Here is a 23,323-nt window from a genome sequence, read left to right on the forward strand (position 1 = left end):
AGCCATCCCACTCCTTGGAATTTACCCAAAGGAAATGAAATTAGCAAGCAAACAAGCTGTTTGCACCCTAATGTTTATTGCAGCTCAATTCACAATAGTTAAGACCTGGAACCAACCCAAATACCCATCAACAGGTTTATTTTTTAAATCATGAAATATTTTGCTGTCTCTTAAAGCTTCAAATCAACTATGATCTTGGAAATCTCATAATACATATTCTCCAAACAAGAAACCTTGTTTCTTGTGACAATAACGGTTATGTATATTACATATATTATTTCATATATATTGTTATATATCAATTATTATGATTTTTTTCTTTTAACAAAACTTTATTCCAAATTTAACTTTCTGCAGACACGCACATCATGAATGTTTTGACATTGGAGCCACTGTGGTTGAGGAGGGCTGGGTGTATCTCCTTCTCACAGAATTGTCCTCTGAGCAACTCCATGTGTTCCCTGGGGCCATGCAGAGCACCCTAGGTTACCCTTCAAGCTCTCATTCCAGTAAGAAATGGTTTGGGTGCTTGATCAGCTACAAGTGAACTCTAAGCCTGGCAGAGAATAGAGAGAATGGGAAACTATTGCTCGTTATCTAAATTTCAGTGAAGATAATTGCATGTTATTCCCTATTCTGTATTTCACTACCCCGTTATAACACATAGTTCTAAGCTTCCCATTTCTCTTTATTTACAGTACTCTGCTCTACTTTCCTCATTGCTTTTATGATGGTCAGAGGGAATTTGCATTGAGACACAACTGAAGCTTCATTTTCTGGCTGGAAACATAAGCATATCAAAACTATGCTAACAACAGGATTTACTGTAGCTTTTAAGTTTCTGTTTTCAGTGTAAACACAGCATATCTGTTTTGTAGAAAAAGTTAGTATTTTTATTTATAGATCCCCCTTTGATTTATAGATCCTTCCTAAAACAATATCAAAGAGGTTCAAGGCTTATTCTCAATGATGCCTAAGGTTTATTTCAGTTGTGAAAGAGAAAAAGCATTAATGGAATTATTTTGCATCATGCAGACTTCTCATGTATTTATTTAAACCTAAGTCTTTTACTATTCAGTGACAATTATGTAACAGTCAATAAGCATCTTATGAGGCAATGAAACTTTCTTCTTCAGCTTCTAAAGTTAAAAAACAAGATTTTATTATCCTAACCTCTCACCCTATTAGAGATGCAGCACAGAAAGAGAAGTTGTGACTTTGAAGAGGTGAAATCTACACTTTTCTTGAGTGTTCTCATTTTTCAATACCCACAGCTTTATCTTTAAGTAGCCATCCCACCTGCTTCTACGTATTTGGCAAAATGTAAATGACATCTATAATTTTGCCAATTAGTTTCTTTTTTTTTTATTTCTTTTCATGTTTTTTAACTTTTATTTAATGAATATAAATTTCCAAAGTACGATTTATGGATTACAATGGCTTCCCCCCCATACCGTCCCTCCCACCCACAACCCTCCCCTTTCCCACTCCCTCTCCCCTTCCATTCACATCAAGATTCATTTTCGATTATCTTAATATATAGAAGATCAGCTTAGTGTACATTAAGTAAGGATTTCAACAGTTGGCTCCCACACAGAAACATAAAGTGAAAAATAATAGATGATTTTTTTAAAATGATGATAAATCAGATCAGACCTATTGTCATGTTTAATCCCAGTGAGAGTCAAGTTCGGAGTTGATAATTTCTTTTTTTTTTTTTTTACAGAGGATCAATTTAGTATGCATTAAGTAAAGATTTCAACAGTTTGCACCCCCATAGAAACACAAAGTGAAATATATTGTTTGAGTACTCGTTATAGTATTAAATCTCAATGCACAGCACATTAAGGACAGAGATCCTACATGAGGAGTAAGTGCACAGTGACTCCTGTTGTTGACTTTACCAATTGACACTCCTGTCTATGGCATCAGTAATCTCCCTATGCTCCAGTCATGAGTTTCCAAGGCTATGGAAGCCCTCTGAGTTCTCCGATTCTTATCTTGTTTAGACAAGGTCATAGTCAAAGTGGAGGTTCTCTCCTCCCTTCAGAGAAAGGTACCTCCTTCTTTGAAGACCTGTTCTTTCCACTGGGATCTCACTCACAGAGATCTTTTTGCCAGAGTGTCTTGGCTTTCCATGCCTGAAATACTCTCATGGGCTTTTCAGCCAGATCCGAATGCCTTTAGGGCTGATTCTGAGGCCAGAGTGCTATTTAGGACATCTGCCATTCTATGAGTCTGCTGAGTATCTCACTTCCCATGTTGGATCACTCTCCCCTTTATTTATTCTATCGGTTAGTGTTAGCAGGTACTAGACTTGTTTATGTGCTCCCTTTGACTCTTAGTCCTTTCATTATGATCAATTGTGAACTGAAATTGATCACTTGGACTAGTGAGATGGCATTGGTACATGCCACCTCGATGGGATTGAATTCGAATCCCCTGGTATGTTTCTAACTCTACCATTTGGGGCAAGTCAGCTTGAGCATGTCCCAAATTATACATCTCTTCCCTCTCTTATTCCCACTCTTATGTTTAACAGGGATCACATTTCAGTTAATTTTCAACACTTAAGAATAACTGTGTATTAATTACAGAATTAAACCAGTCATATTAAGTAGAACAGACAAAAAAACTACTAAGAGGGATAATGTATTAAGTTGTTCATTAACAGTCAGGGCTATGCTGATCAAGTCACCGTTTCCCATAGTGTCCATTTCACTTCAACAGGTTTCCTTTTTGGTGTTCAGTCTGTTGTCACCGATCAGGGAGAACATATGGTATTTGTCCCTTTGGGACTGGCTTATTTCACTCAGCATGATGTGTTCCAGATTCCTCCATTTTGTTGCAAATGACTGGATTTCGTTGTTTCTTACTGTGGTATAGTATTCTAAAGAGTACATATCCCATAATTTCTTTATCCAGTCTACCGTTGATGGGCATTTAGGTTGGTTCCAGGTCTTAGCTATTGTGAATTGGGCTGCAATAAACATTAGGGTGCAGACCGCTTTTTTGTTTGCCAATTTAAATTCCTTTGGGTAAATTCCAAGGAGTGGGATGGCTGGGTCGAATGGTAGGGTTATCTTCAGGTTTCTGAGGAATCTCCAGACTGACTTCCATAGTGGCTTGACCAGTTTGCATTCCCACCAACAGTGGGTTAGTGTCCCTTTTTCCCCACATCCTCGCCAGCATCTGTTGTTGGTAGATTTCTGCATGTGAGCCATTCTAACTGGGGTGGTCATTAGCAATCAGGGAAATGCAAATCAAAACCACAATGAGGTTTCACCTCACCCCGGTTAGAATGGCTCACATGCAGTTTCTTTTTTTTAGATCCTGGTAACATTAACATTTGCTGCTTTTCCAACAGTGGAAGTTTAGTTTAATAATATAATTAGTATAGCTGTATGATTTTTCTACTAAGTAAATTTTAAATAGGCAAGTACTTTCTACCATCTACCATGGAAAGGATGAACAGCATGTTTATTAGGGATTAAAAAGTGCCCAGGACCTTTCAACTAACTTAGAAACCAGTCCATTCCAGTTTCAAATAAAATGGAAATAAGTGTTGTTGCTTCTTACAAGGTTTTTTAAAAAAATTGATAAAATATTGAATGATAATGTATTGCAAGGTTTTTTTTTAATCATGAAATATTTTGCTGTTTCTTAAAGCTTCAAATCAACTATGATCTTGGAAATCTCATAATACATATTCTCCAAGCAAGAAACCTTGTTCCTCGTGACAATAACGGTTATTCTGACCCGTTTGTTAAAGTGTACCTGCTTCCAGGGCGAGGGTGAGTAAAGAAATAATGACTTCTAAGTGTCTCATCTGTGGCTTAAAAAACAGTGATAGTATCTTGCAGTCTCGAACGTCATAGCTTCACCTTAATTAGGCTTATTATCTTTTCCTGAGTTTTCCTCACACATCATCTTTACTTGTCTCTAATGAGTAGATAAGTTGGAATCAAAAATGTTTAAGCAAACCTTAAAGAGTTCTAGACAAGCAGCTCTCATAATAAAACCAGTCTCTGTGAGAGCAAATCTATATTTCTATTCTGGAAACTATTCCTGTGATGACCAGATTGACTGAAACCATATAAGGAATTAACTGTGGCAGATTTAAAGTACTATCTCACATTGCCAAATGTGTTTGAAAAGTGCCTGTTCAGGACCGCGTAGGTTACTCTTTATTTTTAAACGCATGTGTATTAGCTGATATGTTAGGTATATTGTTTAGTGACTCCTTAATATATCTCCATGTATATAGATAGTTTCCAATCAGTGTTTTTTATAAACATCTCTAAAAAAGAATAACACTATTTGAAGTGTTGACTTTGATAAGTAAATGAAAAATACATCTTTGAATATCTTGTGTGTTACATAAATTTTTGATATAAAGTAAGTGCTTTTGTGGAGTTTTTTTTGTTTACTCTTTTTTTTTTTTTTTTTTTTTTGGACGGGCAGAGTGGACAGTGAGAGAGCGAGAGAGACAGAGAGAAAGGTCTTCCTTTTTGCCCTTGGTTCACCCTCCAATGGCCGCCACAGCCGGCGCACTGCGCCGATCTGAAGGCAGGAGCCAGGTGCTTATCCTGGTCTCCCATGGGGTGCAGGGCCCAAGCACTTGGGCTGTCCTCCACTGCACACCCAGGGCACAGCAGAGAGCTGGCCTGGAAGAGGGGCAACTGGGACAGAATCCAGAGCCCCGACCAGGACTAGAACCCAGAGTGCTGGTGCCGCAAAGCGGAGGATTAGCCTAGTGAGCTGCGGCGCCAGCCCTTTTTGTTTACTCTTGTGTTTTGACATCTGAATGTTACTTTTTACTTGGGAATTTCCCCGTTATGGTTCAGAAGTAGAAGAATACTCCTGTGGTGATCCACCATGCACCCATCACTTGGTCTCAACAGCTACCACTAACTAGCCAACCATGTTCCATTATTGCCCCAGATTGTGTAACATTTTTCAGCTAATATTTCAGTATATGTTTCTAAAAGATAAGGAGTTATTTTAAGATAACCATAATACCATATTTGGTCATAATAATTTTTTAATTTTCAATTAGTTTTTCAAATCCCCAATTGCCTCATAATATTTTCCTGGTTGATTTTATGACCTAATTGATATTTATAGAACATTCTACCAATCAATAGCAAATTGCATATTTTTTTCAAATACGCATTGAGCTTTCACCAAAGTAAACTGTGCTTTAGGCTATAAAACAAATCTTTACAAATTTAACAGCATTGAAATCATACAAAATATGTTCTCCAACTTTGGCTGGTTTGTTTGAATAGGATCCAAATTAGAGTCACATACAACCCTTGAATTTGCTGCTTACTAATTACATCACCACAGGCAGATCACCAATTTCTTTGAGATTCAGTTTCCTTGCCACCATTGAGAGTGCCAAGGAGGCAGAACCATAATTTTTAGTTTGTTAAAGGGACGAAGTTAGATAATACTCAGCAAATAATCTGTTAATTATGAGGTGCTATGTCCAATAGCAATAGATAGCCTTTAATCTCCTCCTTTTCAGTAATTCCATTTAGAAACATAGACTTGTGGGTATGGTTAATCCTGTTTTAATTTATTGCACATTTTAGTAATCCTCAATAATTCTACATATAGGTTAACTAGCTGCACAGCCCTACGAAGGGAGAGTTTTTCTTTTATGTTAGTTAATTGAAATTTTCACACAGTTGAGACTCTAGTTTGACAGTGTCTCTGAAAGTAAATATTAGTAAATATAACGAAAACAACAACAAACCAATGACTTCATATTGATTTTGATTTGCATCCATAGGTCTTCAGTATTATTTAATATCAAGAGACAAGGGGAAGTCACTACTAAGGGTTTGTCTCTAGATGGTAGTTGCTAATGAATGAAGAAATAGAAAGCATATTATTTACTTTGTCTTCTCCAATAATATCCTGGGGTATCCTTTTTTTCTCTATGGGAGTACCTCTTTTGTTTATTATAGGATGTGTTTCAGTTAAAATACTGCAGACTTGAATAACCATAAAGCACAGGTGGGTGACATGGATCTGTCACTCCTTTCAGGGAATGGTGAAAGGGAGAGTGCTCCACCTAGAGCTATCCCCAAAATTCGTCATCTCTGGTTTGGTGGCATGGCTCAAAGGCAGCCAAAATGCTACTCCTGTTCAGTGCCTCTCTCTTCACTAAGTTACCCCTGCAGTGCTCAAGGCCTTGGGGTTTATTATACATGTGAGGCATTATTTTCACTGTAGTTCTAAGATTATCTTGGACCTCATGTCATTTATATGTTATAGTATAGCTCCTCTAATTATTCTCAGATTTTCTTCCTTGCTTCTGTTCCTAACTTTTTTCTTCCTGTCTTCCCTACTGCCTGCTTTATCCTTCACTCTCGCTCTTGGAATCAATGCAGTCAAGTCATGGTTGTCCAGAATGCAAGGTAGAGTTGGTTCTCTTTCGGTTTCACAATGTCTTTAATGTCTAGAGTTACACTTTTTGCATGTTTATGTTCCTTTACCTGCACTTCTTCAACTGTAACTTATTGTTCCTACGTTTTTGGTATCTTGAATTTCAGCTACAAAAAATTGTTCTGACCGTATTTTGAATAGCTTTATTGGGTGTGTACCATAGGAGACAGAAAAGTAGAGAATATTAAGAGCACAGAAAAACAAATAAGGAAATTCTACCATGAAATTAGGTATAACTAAAGTTTTCATTTATAATCTTTCCACTAAAATTCATTTAGCTTCTCATGTGATAATCATGGCTTAATTCTTCTGCATCTTCTTTTACAAATAAAAACAGCTAAAGTCACTTTTCTAAAGGAATGAACTAATATTCTGGATTTCCAGTACTAGGTGTGTATCTCATCTTAAAAACAATAGCAGGTCTGCTCTTTTTTCCCCTCACTTGAACATGCTGGTGAAGCAATCCCCTGCCTTTATGCCTTCTGCAACACACTATTATTGCTATGCCATACAGGATGCAGTAACTTACTTACTGTAGTGTATTGGCAATGACATAATAGCATCCTTTTTTATTTCCAAAAGTAGAAAGCTGTTTTCTGAACTACAAGCTTTCAGAACTACAAGTGTGCTGCATCACCATCACATTGCCATCTAAGGCCACCTCCTACTACGAACTCAAAAGCATTCTTTTGCACAACTTGTATTATTCTACCAATTAAATACATCATGCAGTCGGGAAAGCAAATTGTATGCCAGATGTTGCAATAGGGTGATAAGGATTTTAACCCCACCTCAATTATATTAATGGCACGGAATTTGTTTCTGTGATGTGGCATTAAAATTTGACATCAATGTTAGTACGGACAAGGTGTGGCCTAAAAGATTATTTCTAATATTTAAAGGCAAAAATATTTAAATATTTCCAATAGAACTAGTCACTACAGAATTTATACTGCCCAGAAATTTTCTATTTCCTTTCAGCCACAATAATTATGGCAAACAGTGAAATTGGCACTGTACTGATTTCCTCATTGTGGCGAGTTCTAGCACCACAGGGCATAATCTAGGTCTACTGAGCTGCTATGTGAAATTAGTTCTATTTCAAAGAAAAAGCGTCATTTTTAGGACAGACCTTATCAATCACATTATTCAGAATCTTCCTGTCTTTTATCTAGAGAAACTGGGGGAAAATTATCGGAATGATGGTGATTATATTTAACTTAGGAGCAGCATGTTTTGTAATTGTAAGTAATGGTTGAAAGAACCTGGGATTACTATTCAGATCTGGAAGTCATTTTCTTGTCATATCTTTCATCAATCTCTGAGAACTGTCAGTTTGAGAGGGACCTACAGTGATAAGGTACTGACACTGTAAGTTAGACTATCGAAGCTAGTGAGTGAGCTCCTTAAGAACTTGGGTTCTTTTTAACTCAGCATTGTCACTTTATGGGAGATTTCTCTGAAAGTATTTCCCGTTCAATTCACTAAGAATAATAATAGCTCCCTCCCCAGGCTTATTGTGAAATATGTGGATAAATACATCAGTAGTGATAAGAATAATGGCAGACATTTAAGGGTTCATTAATTGGCAATTGGTATTATTATTGCTGATAATATTTATAATACTTTTCATTTAATTCATGGCTAGCTATCCCTGCACAAAAACAAAACAAAACAAACAACAACAACAAAACAGATACAGAATACTCAAATTACTGAAGTGTACCGAGTTATTTAACAGTATCATATGCAAAATCAAGCAACTTTTCTTTAAAAGCAAAATGGAATACAACCCACATTCTTAAATTTTTTTAAAAAAATCCTGTTTAAAAAGAACCAAAAATCCCCAAATTACCCTGTTGCAGTTTTCTTTTTTAATCTTTTCTTTGCTCTTCCCATCCTTTGATCTGTATACAGGAAAACTCCAAAAGACCCCAGGTCAGGCAGGAGGAGGTGAGAGACTAACAAGGAAGAGCCTGAATAGCCCATGAACTCCACAGTTGTCCCTGGATAATTAAGAACTGCAAAGGAGCTTGGGAATCTGGAGGGTCTTTTTCTGGTTTTCTCTCATCACACTTTTGGGCAAAGTGCAAATTTTTTCCTCCTTAATGTGATTTAGCTATGGTTTTAACTTTTTTATTTTTTGTAACTTGTGGTATGTATCCTTAGAAGCCCAATTCTCACTAAATGCTCTCTAATGTCCTTGTTAGCATATCAAATTACTTCCTCCAGGACCAATGTGAAGCAGGTACAGGTGTGTGGGTGTACACCTGATGGCCCAAATATATTTTATTTCAGGATTTTAAAGGCAAACAGAGAAGGACAAGCCCATTTTAAGAATCCACTCAAAAACATTTTTATTAAGCATGATAGGTCCTGGGATTAGAGTTGAGGACACAGTCATGGTCTTCCTCTCAGGGAACACAGAAAGTAGACTGGCATGGAATAAATACAGCATTGCACAGAAAAATAGAGCTTACAAACTGAATACGCTGCACAATTCTTTCTATATGAAAGAGAGAACAATGTCAAAGGACTAATTTGGAAAAACAAATATTCATGTATACTCAGATATATGAGGGGCCATAAAAACACTCATGGAAAATACAGTTATGAAAAACTATACATAGATTTCAAAATTCTGGTATCAAAGTTAATTTACCTTTTAATTCTGTTTTGTCACTAAATTTTTGAAGTCCCCTTGTATTTATAGTAAGTCCTGTAAGGAAACTCAAATGAAAGAAACGAATGCCTTCAATATTTTAGCTATTTAATAGTCTGTGAAAGTAAATACAAAGAAATAATCATATTCTTATTCCTCAGTTTTTTCTTTTCACTTTAAAAAGAAAATCATGAGGGTTGTGTTTTTTATTTTTGCTGATTTAGAATAGAAAAAAATGAATTTCAAATATTTTCTCTAACTGCGTTAAAAGCATATCCATCTGTGACAGAATGGCCAATATAAATACCTTTAATGAAATATAAAGTGATATTTTGTTTCATGTAAATTCCACCCTTTTATCTGTATAAACATAAGCTCCAAATGACCTAATGTCAGGCAGGATGAGGTGAGAGACTGACAAGGAAGAGTAATGAGTAGATCAGAGTAATGGATGTATCCATCACTTTGAACTTTTACCATGTTTTTACCGTGACTGCATTTTTTTTTTTTTTTTGGACAGGCAGAATTAGACAGTGAGAGAGAGAGAGACAGAGAAAGGTCTTTCTTCCGTTGGTTCACCCCCCAAATGGCCTCTGTGGCCAGTGCGCTGCGCCAATCCAAAGCCAGGAGCCTGGCGCTTCTTTCTGGTCTCCCATGCGGGTGCAGGGCCCAAGCACTTGGGCCATCCTCCACTGCACTCCCGGGCCACAGCAGAGAGCTGGCCTGGAAGAGGAGCAACTGGGACATAACCAGCACCCCAACCGGGACTAGCACTCGGGGTGCCGGTGCCGCAGGCAGGGGATTAGCCAAGTGAGCTGCGGCGCCGGCCCACAGTGACTACATTTAAAATCCTCTGTTCTAACTAGGTGAGATATTTGATAGGCACCATGACTTATCTAGATGAAGTCTTTTATTTTCTCCTATATTATTAGATATGATGTGATTATCCTAAAGTAAGATCATTAACACAGTCTTCCTAATGAGGGAATATACTGTAGTGTGTTTGCCACACAAAGAAGGAAGGGGAGGATGAACTCTACTTTTTCCTTAGACTGTGTGTTTGCATCTATTCAGGAATCCCCTCGATAACTTGGCCACCTTCATTTTGTAGATCCACAGATTAGAGCAAAGCTATATGGGAACTGTGCCATGTGTCAAGTGACAGCACAGCCCACTGTAATAACACCAGATGATCAGAATTTTAGTTATAAAACACATGTTATTGAAGGAATGACTTTGTGGGCAGCTCTGGTGTGTGAGGAAATCCAAGTACAGAAAATGACAGCAAAGAATTTCATTGGTGTTTGTGCACACTAGTCAGAATTGGTGGAGAAGAGCTCCAGGGCAAGGTGTAATTTTCTTCCATTCATCCTAAACGCAGTGGATGCCTTGGGTCTGGAGAAAATTGGAGAATCAAACTCATTAATAAGATTAACATACCCTATTAAGATGACCATTTTGATCTTTAACCAATTTAGGTTTTTTTCTGAATGGATTTGGTCAAAAGGAAACACTTATAATAGCTATCCCTAATTGTTCTACAGCAGTCAAGATATATACCATTCTGAATTTCCCTGGGTAAATTTTAAAAATGGCCTACTTTTTAAAAAAATGTTTGTGTGTACATATAAATTATATATATTATAAAAAGACACATAACTAGGGGCCAACATTGTGGCATAATGTGTTAAACTGTATTGACAGTGCTCTTATCCCACATGGATGCTGGTTTGTGTCCCGGCTGCTCCCTGCTAATACACCTGGGAAAGCAGCAGAGTATGACCCAAGTCCTTGGGACCCTGCACCAATGTAGGAGACTTGGAAGAGGCTCCTGGCTCCTGGCTCCTGGCTCCTGGCTCCTGGGCGTGAACCCAGTAGATGGAAGATTTTTCCCCTTTTCTTTGTCTCCCCACCCCCTCCATAACTCTGCCTTTCAAGTAAATAAAATAAATCCTTAACAAACTATATATATATATATATACACAAATATATATATATATGTGGAAAACTAAGTTCAAGTGCAAAACTTTAGATTATAAAGAAGACAAACTAGACACCCCAGCTGATGCAGCCTGCAAGTAAGAAAACAGTTACGTTTTATAATGGTCATTATCAGTTGAGTTTCTATAACATGTGTAACAGGAAAGAGTCAGATTCCCTATGTTTTATCAGTTAATATTTGTTCTGCTGAGCTTCAGTTTTTCTTACTTATAAAGTAGAATAACAAATTATGCCTGTTTCATTGTATTGCTTTGAGGATTAGTGGGTGAACACATGAAAAACATTTATAACTTTAACATTATAACTTCTTATGATATTAATGTAGATCATATATACACATATATAGTATTACTTCTCATTATTTTGATTTTATATTATGGTACATAATCCATCTACAAATTTTTTGATGAACAGAGATTTATCTAGGGGCTGGCGCCGTGGCTCACTTGGTTAATTCTCCACCTGCGGTGCCGGCATCCCATATGGGCAATGGATTCTAGTCCCGGTTGCTCTTCTTCCAGTCCAGCTCTCTGTTGTGGCCTGGGAAGGCAGTGGAGGATGGCCCAAGTGCTTGGGCCCCTGCCCTCTCATGGGAGACTGGGAGGAAGCTCCTGACTCCTGGCTTCGGATCAGCATAGCTCTGGCCATAGCGGTCATTTAGGGGGTGAACCAATGGAAGGAAGACCTTTCTCTCTGTCTTGCTCTCTCTCACTGTCTCACTCTATTTGTCAAATAAATTAAAAAAAAATTTTAAAAAAGAGAGAGATTTATCTAGTTTGATAATGCAGGTCTACTTAATTCATTTCAACTGCTGCTTGTTATTCCATGGAATGAATATATTGTAATGTATTCAGTCTAAATGAAAGTTTATGAACATCTTTCATATACACACATTGGGGAATTTCTCTAGGAATAAGTAGAAGTAGTATAGTCCGGGTGTTTAAGTATATAAACTTCAGCTTCACTAGAGATTTACTCATTTGTCTAAAATTTTTATGTACAAACTTATACCTTCTGCCCATAACTTTGGAAGTTCTTGTTACTTTCAAGTGTTGAGAATGCCTGGCCCACAAAATCATTTGTTCTGGCCTTGTCAAGGTAACCTCAAGCAAAACTCAAAATTCAATAAATCTATAGCGGGCTAATTTTAAGTCAATCATTTTGTATGGCCCACATACAATACAATATCTAATAGCTTTTGGCAGAAAAAAAATCATTATCCATACATTTCTTCAATATTGCAGGTTATCATGAAAGACAAAGTTATCAAATTCTTTTCTTTTTACATGCAAATGCATTGCTCAGAAGTGAGCAGATGTGCTGCTTTATTACTTAAATTGGGTGCAGCTTATAGTCGCTAATATGTCCGCTTTCATGAGACCTAAGGAGTGTGGTTCTCAGTCTTGGCCTCACACCAGACTAACCTGGGAGCTCTCTAAAGTCCTACTGCCCATACTGATTAAATCAAACTCTCTTAGTGGGTGCAGGAGGGAGTGGATGAAGTGTGGGCATAAAGTGCTGACAGCCTTCCTTTCCTGCCCCCAGAACTCAGATCAATGGCATTATGCAGTCAATGCTGGAATTTACTGCTGATAAGAGAATATAATCAGAGGAAAGAAGGAAAATACTTGGCTGTAGGGGTCTCTAAAAGTGAGTGGTGAACTGGAGTTTTATTCTCAATAGCTTTATCCAAAATGCATAGGTGAATTAGTGGCTGGGCAGTAAAATAGGGCATTCCAGGATATGACTGCTTGAGACCAAGAATGTAGCAAGAGCTACTCTGGTTGTAGCTTGGAATAGAATTGCAGCTTGCAAGTATCAGGGCCCAATTCCTTTTGGGCAAGGCCACTTATGAATGCAGACACAGGTCAGGACCCTCATTTTCAGGATTCTGGAGCTCAGAGATGAAGTATTGTCCAGGACCTGAGACATAAGCCTAGGCATAAAATTCAGAGAATGGCAATGAAAGTTAGAGAAAGGCTTTGCCTCTGTTGGCACAATTTGCTAATAGCAGATAACAGGAGTCCAATTCCAGCCTGGACAGCTGGTCGATGCCTGCTATGGATGTTCTGCCAAACTTCATTAGGCAATGTTTTAGAAATAAGTTGTTTTTAAACATGTAGGATATAGCTTCTAGCTGTTGTATAGAAGGACTGAAAAAGTCAGGGATTAGTTCAGATGCTCTAAGCTATAATTCATGAGGAAAAATTTTGATTTGGTTTATCAATTATAACATAAGCTATTGGCATGAGCCAAGAATTTAGGTTTAATTAAAACTGCTTTATAGCTGCATTAAATATCATACTTCACTAAGAGTGTCAGAATACACCTTAAATATGAGGTAGTGGATGTTTATGGGGTTTCAGCTATAGCAACAGCCATCCTTCAGCCTTTCCTCAGTCAGGACAATCATTACTAATTTTTACAGAAAATGTGAGCTGAAAGTCCACCTAGTTTTTCTGACAGTATTAGATGCATGACTGTTGGTCGGCGCCACGGCTCAATAGGCTAATCCTCTGCCTGTGGCGCCGGCACACCTGGTTCTAGTCCCGGTTGGGGTGCCAGTTCTGTCCCAATTGCTCCTCTTCCAGGCCAGCTCTCTGCTGTGACCCGGGAGTGCAGTGGAGGATGGCCCAAGTGCTTGGGCCCTGCACCCCATGAGAGACCAGGAGGAAGCACCTGGCTCCTGGCTTTGGATTGGCGCAGTGCACTGGCCACAGCGGCCATTTGGGGGGGTGAACCAATGGAAGGAAGACCTATCTCTGTCTGTCTCTCTCACTGTCTAACTCTGCCTGTCAAAAAAAAAATAATAATAAAAAAGATGTGTAAGTGTTGGAAAGTCAAATATTAACTTCTTATTGGTCAAGAACACATTATTGATGTTATCATAGGGTTCCTGTAAATAGCTCCTGCATTCAGGAAAAAAGTAAGATTTCTCAAATTATAAGATAGAATACACCGGCATTTCTTTGGGGGAAAATCTCATTAGGGCAAATCTCACTAAAGGTGTCAACATATTTTTAAATTGTCATTGTGCATTCAACTTAGAAGAAGCCATAAGACACAAGGATGATGAGATGACTGTTTAGTGATGTGAACCCAGATATGTTCTTTAACAATCTGTAAGTCCTTTGGCTTGACCATGAAGTCAACAGTCAAGTTGAATAATCAAGATAACTCTGTTTTCTTCCAATTCAGTGCTGAGTACAAGAGAAGGACTAAATATGTTCAGAAAAGTCTTAACCCTGAGTGGAATCAGACAGTAATTTATAAAAGCATTTCCCTGGAACAGGTATGTGGTGATTATTTTCTAGGCAATACTTGCAACTAATAGAAGTATGGTGATGAAATTATTGAAGTATTGGTATCCAAATCAATTTTGCCAAACAAACAAAATGAACTGGATAAAACACTTGTCAGAAATATAGCCAGGGTAGGGTGTTCAATACAATGGTTAAAGACCAGTTGGGGGACCTGTGTTCTTTATAAATGATTAATATCCACACCTGGCTCTGTACCTGACTCCAGCTTCCTGCTAATGCACACCTGACCAGGGATACAGCAGTGATGTCTCAAGCAATTGGGAGTCTGCCACACAAGTGGGGAGGCTTGGATTGAGTTCTTAGCTCCCTGCTTGATGCTGGCCCAGCCCTGATCATTACAGGCATTTGGGGAGTAAACCTGTGGATGGAAGAACTCTATCACACTGCCTTACAAATATGTATTTTTAAAAAATTCAAATCAAAGCCTAAGCATCTGGCAATATTTGGCTCAACCTTACAGAGGAAGGCATGTTGACTTGTATGAAAGATTATCACCACCAGTAAGTGACTCAATGTAAAATTACATCACTATGCTTTAGAAAATATGCATTTCATAACCCTTCATGAATACCAGAAAAGAGTTGATAGTTGATAAGGTTGAATTCTTAGAGAATACAAATCAAACAGCAAAGAGAAGGTATGCAGATCAAAGTAAGGTTTTTAATTTGTCCTCTGAAAATATTAATTTGCTTATGAAATTGAAGCTGGAAATAAATTATAATCTGTCCTTTATTTAAATCCACTCACAGAAATAATCCTACTATTTTTTAAATGACTGAAGCAAAAAGCCAGACTCCAAATACTCTATTGCAATGACATTTTTGCAATGCATAAATGTCTTTAAAGAATATTTCTAGATCCTTCTATTTTTAAAAATGAGGGCTAGAAGAAGAGGACAACAGGAAATAAGTAGCATTATCATTTTGTTCACCAAGTCTTGAGCCTCCTAATGCTCACACACTAGACTGGACTGTGAAATAATTACTGAAATTTGTAGTTAGTATAAATCCACATATTTTTACATTATTGGAAAGCATTGACAGAAGTAAAAATAAATCAGTCAATTTTATGAGTATAGCAAAATTCATGATGGAAAAATGAGGTTAATGACATTTTTATTTGAACTGTAGCTCAAGAAGAAAACACTGGAGGTGACAGTTTGGGATTATGATAGATTTTCTTCCAATGACTTCCTTGGGGAGGTAAGCCTCTGATTTCTTTTTCCCCATCTGCTGCCACTGCAAACCATCATTTGCCTGAAGCACAGACCAAAGCAGATTTTCTTCAGTTTGTAAAACAGCCTTTCCTGAGTAAAATCCTTTGGGAGGTAGAGTTTATTTCTTGATTTACTCTTTGAATAGATAAACAGCTTCTTCAGAAATAGTTTTCACTCTACCACTTGGGTATTTTATAGTGACCTTGAAATTATAAGTATTAATTGGCTCAATAGGAATATATATATTGATATATATATATTCATATATATATATATATATATAAAATCACACTGAGAGTCTAAATAAGATTTGCATGATCAAGTTTGTTATATCATAAAATTAGCTGGGTTTTCAAAATGAATTTTCAGGACCTTTAATTACTATTCCTCATGGTGTGTTCGAGTGACTTAGTGTGACATTTTAAGTTGTTTACATTTATATTATTTATAATTAAATATACTGAGAAGAATGTTCCAAATATTTTAAGAAGCAAAACTCAAAACAAACGAAATAATAAGCTGTTATATATAAACTTGAAAGAAATCAAAATAACTTAGTCATGAAATCCAATAATCAGTTTGTGATTTTTTCAGCTATTATGTTCCAAAAATATGTATTTTATAAAGTACTTTTTTTCTAAAGTAGAAGTTATGAACAGGTATAAAAAATAAATTTTCACTAGGAAATCCAAGACCCTACAAAATAGGATATTCTTTTTGTGGGGAGCAACCCGGACTAGACTAAGTTACTGGAATTAAGACTTATTCTATGCATCTGCTCTCCCACAATATGGCGCTGAGAAGGGAGAAGCAGCTTCTACACAGCTGCCTCCAGTTCAGCCAATAAACTGTAGGACTTGCTCCTGATTGGAGGAGAGCAGCGTACTCGGCGTGTGGGCAGCCGAGTTGGGATTGGCGGAGGAGGACTATAAAGGAGGAGAGAGACGGCATGCACCAGGAACATCTAAGAGGAACATCTAAGGGGAACACCTGTGCAGCCCCCGAGAGAGCCGGCCGGCGGTGTGCCGCTCCCCCGCGGAAGTGGGGAATGTGGCAGGGGGAACTGCCCTTCCACGGAGGTGGAAGGGACGGTAGCCAACCCGGGAAGAACCAGCAGCAAACCCGGGGAGGGCCGAGCAGACGAAAGAACAACGCAGGGTCCTGTGTCGTTCCTCCACGAAGAGGGGGAGCGACACTTTTGTTAGAGATGATATAATACATCATTTCATCTAAGTGATAATGAGGCCTTCTTCGGTTCTTAAGATTATTTATCTTCCTTTCCTGCCAAAATTAGACCATTTGACCCTCACCTTCGGGCCTATCCTGGCCCAACCGCCTGGACTAATGTGGATGGTAGGGCTACTCTAGGAAGGAGTGCTGTGTCTGACCTACTGTGTCATTTCGTATAACTGATTTAGTGGTTAGTCTAATGTTTACATCAACCTAGAACGTATATCCATTATGCTGGTTTTATTTCTTAAATCTCATCAAATCTAACATGTCAGCAACTGCAAAAATGCACTGTTCTTATGTAACACTAAGAAAGAGAAATATGCTAACAGTGAAGGAATGACACAGTGCTTTCTCATCATCAATTGTTAGTCATCTCCTAGTTTCAGATGTTAAATACAGTGTGTTTTAAAATAGAAGAAATAAATTAGTGACTGCAAATTACCTATTTGCTTTCCTTTTGTCCCTGTTGTGATTAAAATCAAGTATTTTCAGAGTTTTAGCTAATGCAGAACTAGAATGAATTCATATAGCAAAATAAAAAGTTTTCTCTCATGTAAAGATTGACATGCAACTTTCCCTTTTTATAGATCTCCAAATTATTTGTTAATAGTCAAAAATGTCATTTGGTTTCTATTTTAAAATTCACTTTTGGTGAGTGAAGACAAACATCGTTTCCTTTGATTATTGTTTATAGCTCTTCTCTATTTTCCTGCTGGAAATTTGTCTTTTTACCTTTCCTTTGTTGTACTCTTTATTGAGTGGAGCCAAAAAGCCTGTGACTATCCAGTAAATTAAAAATATGTTATCAAAATAAGTAAATAATTTTTAAAAAATCTCATGTTTCAATTAAACATTTGCTAAACATCTAATATGCGCAAGACATTGTCACCAATATCATGGGTGAAGAAAAATGAGGAAGACAGCAACATTGGTCCTTAAAGGTAGTACTGTATTCTTTGGTGTATATCCTTGAATAGATTTTAGATCATGGGAAAATGTAATGAATGAATTCCAGCTTGATCCCTGAATTTAATTGATCTGTTGCTTTTTTTTTTTCAGGTACTGATTGACTTATCTAGCGCATCTCACCTTGATAACACTCCCAGGTGGTATTCTCTCAAAGAACAAACAGAAAGCATTGATCATGGCAAGTCTCACTCCAGTCAGAGCAGCCAGCAGTCCCCAAAGCCATCTGTCATCAAGAGCAGAAGCCATGGTATCTTCCCTGACCCATCCAAGGGTAGGAAAATTTCAAGCTTAAAACATATTTTGTCCATTTATTCATTCAGCATCATCTTCTGTGTGTATATTTAATATAAACATTGAAAGACCAGCCTGTAGAATGGAGGAGGTTGGGCTACATGAGCTCCTTTGGTATTTTCTATCTCTTAAAATCCATGATTACATGATTTTAGAAAATTCATTTGTGTTTTTCATAAAGAAAATATACACATTCCCCACTAGTTTATTATTGATTAGACATAATCATCATTACCATTTAGGTATAGTACTTCTAATTATTTGACTCTCCAGTTTTTCATAACTATAATCTTACTCCAGTAAGTATAATTTTGCATCCTGCTTTTTACTTACATCAAGACTATTTTCTCATGTCATCAAAATAATTGATATGCTGAAATTTACTTGTTTTCTAAATGTTGGGCTCACACTAACTTTTTTGTTATCTTTCCTAGATATTGGAGTCAAGTTAACTTTTTAGGCATTATTATTTTTTAAATAGCAATTCCAGACATTTGATTGGCAATGTGAACTTCATTCCCATTTGAATGAACTTTTCCTTTGGGAAGTTTATTACCTGCTATCCTACAAGCAACATTAATCCACATCATAAACCATTACTGCTTACATGGGATAACCATGTGGTATCTTATCTACCAATGGTGAAATATGCATGAGTATTAAAAATAACTTTCATATTGGACTAGAGTAGTCCTTCCTTGCCTTCTCTTCTCAGAAAATGCATCAAAATGAAAAGTGTTTTCTTGTATGTGAGAAATACTAGTGTTTTAGGAGATGGGAAATTTTTTTAACTTTTATTTAATAAATATAAATTTCCAAAGTACAACTTTTGGATTATAGTGGCTTTTCCCCTCCATAACCTCCCTCCCACCTGCAACCATCCCATCTCCCACTCCCTCTCCCATCCCATTCACATCAATATTCATTTTGAATTATCTTTATATTCAGAAGATCTATTTAGTATATACTAAGTAAAGATTTCAACAGTTTGCACCCACACAGAAACACAAAGTATAAAGTACTGTTTGAATACTAATTATACCGTTGAGATCATGTCCAGTACACCATAGAATTGATATGGAACACCACTGGCTACCAAATGTGCTATAGATTATTTATATATCACACTGTTTAATGCTTTTAATTTATTTATTTGAGAGGCAAATAGAGAGAAGCAGGCACAGAGAGAGGGGGAGAGGGGAGAGACAGTGTGTGGGTGCTCCCATTGACTGGTTCACTCACCAGTGCGCACCATGACGAGGTCAGGGCAAAGCCAAAGCCGAGAGCCAGGAATTCAATCGAGGTCTCCCACATGGGTGGCAGGAATCCAGTCACGTTGAGTAATCACCTTTGCCTCTTGGGATCCTCACTGGCAGGAAGCTGGAGTCAGAAGCAGGGGCCAGGAATCAAAGCTTGCCACTCCAGTATAAGATATGGATAACTTAACCACTGGGCCACAGACCAGCCCCTATTTACGAATGAGTACTGTAGATCAGTTATAGATTCTATTTAGCCACTTGACTCTACGCTGCTTAACACACCGTGAGATCTGCAGTTTAAGACCTCCCTCTCTGTGACTACCTTAACAAACAGGTGACCTGCACATTCTCTAAAGTTGCTTAAAACAGTGATACTACAATCTCCATGTTTAATGTGCCACAGTGACTCCCAGCTCTTCATCCCAGAATTTACTATGTTTCTGTTAAAAAAAAAAAAAAAAACAACAAACAAAAAAAACCTTTTATAGCAATTTAAGCCCATGGTGTCTTTGTGACCTCCACTAGAATTAGCAAAGGTACTTGATGAAACTAGAAGGTAAGATATTCATTTAATTAAGGCTAGTTAGAAAATACCCCTCCTTTGCAAATATATGGCTTGTCAAGATTATCATCCCTTTGCGTTTTCCCCAACCATCATTCCCAAATATTTAATCACATTCCTGTATGCGGAGTAGTTGCATTAATGTACCATAAAGACAGAGTATCCCTGTCTATTTTATATAGTTTCAAATTATGTGAAGATGAAGCTTCACCTGAGGAAGGCGGGAGCAACTGTAACTCATGTTCTACCCTTTTGTAACCAGACATGCAGGTTCCCACTATTGAGAAATCCCACAGTAGTCCTGGTAGCTCAAAGTCCTCATCTGAAGGCCATCTCCGCTCTCATGGACCATCCCGCAGTCAAAGCAAAACCAGCGTCACTCAGACCCACCTGGAAGATGCAGGGGCTGCCATAGCCGCTGCCGAAGCCGCCGTGCAACAACTCCGCATTCAACCAAGTAAAAGACGCAAATAAATTCCTCAGCATGGCAGCTTAATGTTCATCTGTTGCCTTTCTTTCCTGCTGTCCTTTCCTGTTTGCTTTCTGTTTTATTTATTTATTTTATTTTGTGTATCCCTTGCTCACTCTGTTCTCTGTCCCTTTGTCTAAGAACAGTATCAATACATAAATATGCTCTTTCTCATTTAATTTTTTTAAATTTACATAGACTGCAATAAAACTGGCTGTTTCTCCTTTATTTCCACCATCCTTCCAACCTGGCTCATATTATTTGATAGCTGTGTCTGTGATGTTTGCAGGCAAAGCAGTGTTGTGCGTCCTCTTTGTGTGCGCTTCAATATCTTTTAGGATTACAGAAATTATAAGCACAAATGGCTGCCAATGTTCCACTCATTGCACCGAAAACACACACACACACACACACACGTATTTAGAGCACAGTAGCAATGATATTCTTGTACTTAGACACACTCAAAAATTTTTAGGCAGAACAGTAATGTAACCATCAGTGAAGTTCTAGGACAGGCTTTTCAAGCCCTGGTTAAAATTATTGGTAAATTATGCATGTGAGATGTTTTAGCTTTCCATGTGCAAAACATCCTGGTCTTCTGAAAATTCTGTGAAGAAAATTGTATGTCTTATATTCTCAAGAGATCCATAATACTAATATATGTATAAGCATATGGGATGAGGCACTGTCACTGCGTTAAGGAGCACAACTGGGTCCATTCAATTGGATCATACCTTGTATATCACAAAAAGATTGTGGGTAATTTCTCCTCTACCCATTGGAAATCAAGATGTGCTATATCTGATAGCTGTGAGTCAAAGGAAAACAGTTCACCCCCTTAACTGCTGTGTTTCCATTTCATTTATGAAAATTTAGTCAATTGATATGATTATGTGCAAGCTTAATATGTGCAGCTATTTCCAAAGTATAGGTGTGCTGTTAAATTGTAACCAGGAAACGGAGATATATTGTTGCTCTCCACATCTCCCGAGTTGTCATTTCCAAAGAAACAGCCAGTTTTAACCCCCTTTAGTGCTATGCATGTGATGTCATTTTGGCATTTGAGAACACAACTTATTTTAATAGAGCCAAAGAACACTTCTGTTTGCATGAATAACATTTAAGCTGGTTCCATCTGAGGATACATACTCTGGGTTTCCATTTCACCCACACTGCCACAGCAGCACATAAAAGCGGTCAGTCTAATCATGCCAGGAAGCAGCACAGGCACAGCATAGCAGGAGTCCTCCCCATTCAAAGAACTCAGTCTGATAATCTGCCTCCACCAGCCAATGGCAACCAAGACCAAAGCCAGCTAGCCCTCAGGAAGGTGATGTCTGATGGACCAGTCAAGCCAGAAGGAGGTGAGCAGAAAGGCCCTGTTCAAAGCACACAGCAAGAACATCCCCCAAATTTAAAGCTCTCATCTTTTAATTTTTAGAAATTGTCTGATAAAATGTGTTTATCCACTTTTTAATGTGCTTTTGTGGGCATGGCATTTTAGGACTTCATCATCACCGTGTAAGTTCCAAGATAAATCCGTATCTATTGACTACAGTGATTTGTATTTTTCTATGCACTGGGCATCTTTTGACTTTTGTTGGGAAGTAGATTAACAGTATTCATATTGCAGACTGGAATGCATGCTACTAACCTAATTTGTTCAAGCATGACTATAAATATGTTGCATTGTGTTAAAAGTTTAAATTGCTTACGATTCAAGTTAGTGTGCCAGTTGGAATGTAGATCAGTCTGTGTTGCATATTATTTCACATGTAACTTTTTAAAAATTCAGTGGATTTTGGAAATTCTTAGTGGAAAGTAAAGGAAAAATTGTTAATGCACTCATTCACCTTTACATGGTGAAGGCTCTCTTTGATCCTACAAGCAGACATTTTCCACTCATGTTTCCATAGTTGTTAAGTGTATCGGATGTGTTGGGCATGTGAATATCCAAGTGCCTGTGTAATAAATAAAGTATCTTTATTTCATTCATAAACTACTGGGTTCTGAGCCATTGTTATATGATGCAGTTCAAAACGAATGTGTCAGTTTTTCTCATTTGGTGCCTTACTAGGGAGAGCTGTAATCGTAGAACATTTAGGAACAGAAAATCCATGCTGGGATCATTATAAGTCAGATGGAAAATTATCACCAAATAAATGCATCAGAGCTTACATTAAAATGTAAATAAATAATGGGATTGGGATACCATTGGAAATACTTCCACCATTTCTCCCATTCCCGATCTATATTGTAATCTTCTCAGATTCCTGGAGGGTGGAAGGCACATCCCATGCCCCTTTGCTTTGGAGATACAGCAAACCTTGATTCCATAGCTGTATTCAGAAAGAAGAGCAAACATATCTTTCCCTACCATTTATGGAGTTTTCCTAAGGAAAAAAAATACCACTGTTTGTGAAACAAATCAACTAGGATGGTAATATAATTATATTCCAATTTAGTTAAAAAACACATGAAAAATTTTTTAAAAGATACGATAGCTGTGTTTACCCCCTTAAGTACTCTCCAGCCCTAAAAACTTGCTTTTTCATCGTTCTGTATTTACCACCAGATTAAAATCAAGTCTGAACTTTCCTGTTGCATCTCTCCTTGTTCTCAGAGAATTGAACACATGTAATACAAGTGTGCTTTTCACCCAGTTGGTCAAGTGTTTGGAAACATGGATGTGTATGTCAGTACAGAGGTCAAACCACTAAGATGTTTCTCAAATTAGTCATATGATTAAGGAAACAATTGGCTTAGATATTAGTGTAGTGTAATTCTTAATGTGATTACTCAGCACAGTTTATACCTTATCTCCAAAGCACAATTTTCCCTTTTCTTGCTAGCCTTAATAGTGCTTTTTGAAGGCTATT

At 37.5% G+C, this 23,323-nt stretch overlaps 1 protein-coding gene and 1 long non-coding RNA gene across 9 annotated transcripts in view; one reads left to right on the top strand and one right to left on the bottom strand.

The window, feature by feature from the left end:
- PCLO (piccolo presynaptic cytomatrix protein) overlaps positions 1–23,323 on the top strand; it is a 524,563-nt gene that overhangs the window by 419,362 nt on the left and 81,878 nt on the right. For 5 of the 7 annotated variants that reach the window (XM_051842632.3, XM_051842633.3, XM_051842630.3 and 2 more), the window contains 7 exons: positions 3,670–3,794; positions 6,405–6,431; positions 14,321–14,414; positions 15,576–15,647; positions 17,954–18,134; positions 20,238–20,432; positions 21,734–21,808. In XM_051842632.3, the coding sequence (XP_051698592.2) occupies positions 3,670–3,794; positions 6,405–6,431; positions 14,321–14,414; positions 15,576–15,647; positions 17,954–18,134; positions 20,238–20,432; positions 21,734–21,808 (769 nt within the window). The remainder of the gene's footprint in view (positions 1–3,669; positions 3,795–6,404; positions 6,432–14,320; positions 14,415–15,575; positions 15,648–17,953; positions 18,135–20,237; positions 20,433–21,733; positions 21,809–23,323) is intronic. The other 2 variants (XM_089329388.1, XM_008252485.4) reach the window with 2 other exon arrangements.
- Positions 1–23,323, bottom strand: part of LOC149127508 (uncharacterized) — a 127,368-nt gene that overhangs the window by 102,030 nt on the left and 2,015 nt on the right. Inside the window, exon 2 of one of the 2 annotated variants that reach the window (XR_016231685.1) lies at positions 19,397–19,534. This is a non-coding gene — a long non-coding RNA (uncharacterized LOC149127508). Of the gene's footprint in view, positions 1–19,396; positions 20,229–23,323 lie in introns of those variants that run through there. The other variant, XR_016231684.1, reaches the window with a different exon arrangement.

Source organism: Oryctolagus cuniculus, chromosome 3, assembly GCF_051225735.1.
Source record: "Oryctolagus cuniculus isolate XC-2025 breed Fujian yellow rabbit chromosome 3, ASM5122573v1, whole genome shotgun sequence".
NCBI classification, from domain to species: domain Eukaryota; kingdom Metazoa; phylum Chordata; class Mammalia; order Lagomorpha; family Leporidae; genus Oryctolagus; species Oryctolagus cuniculus.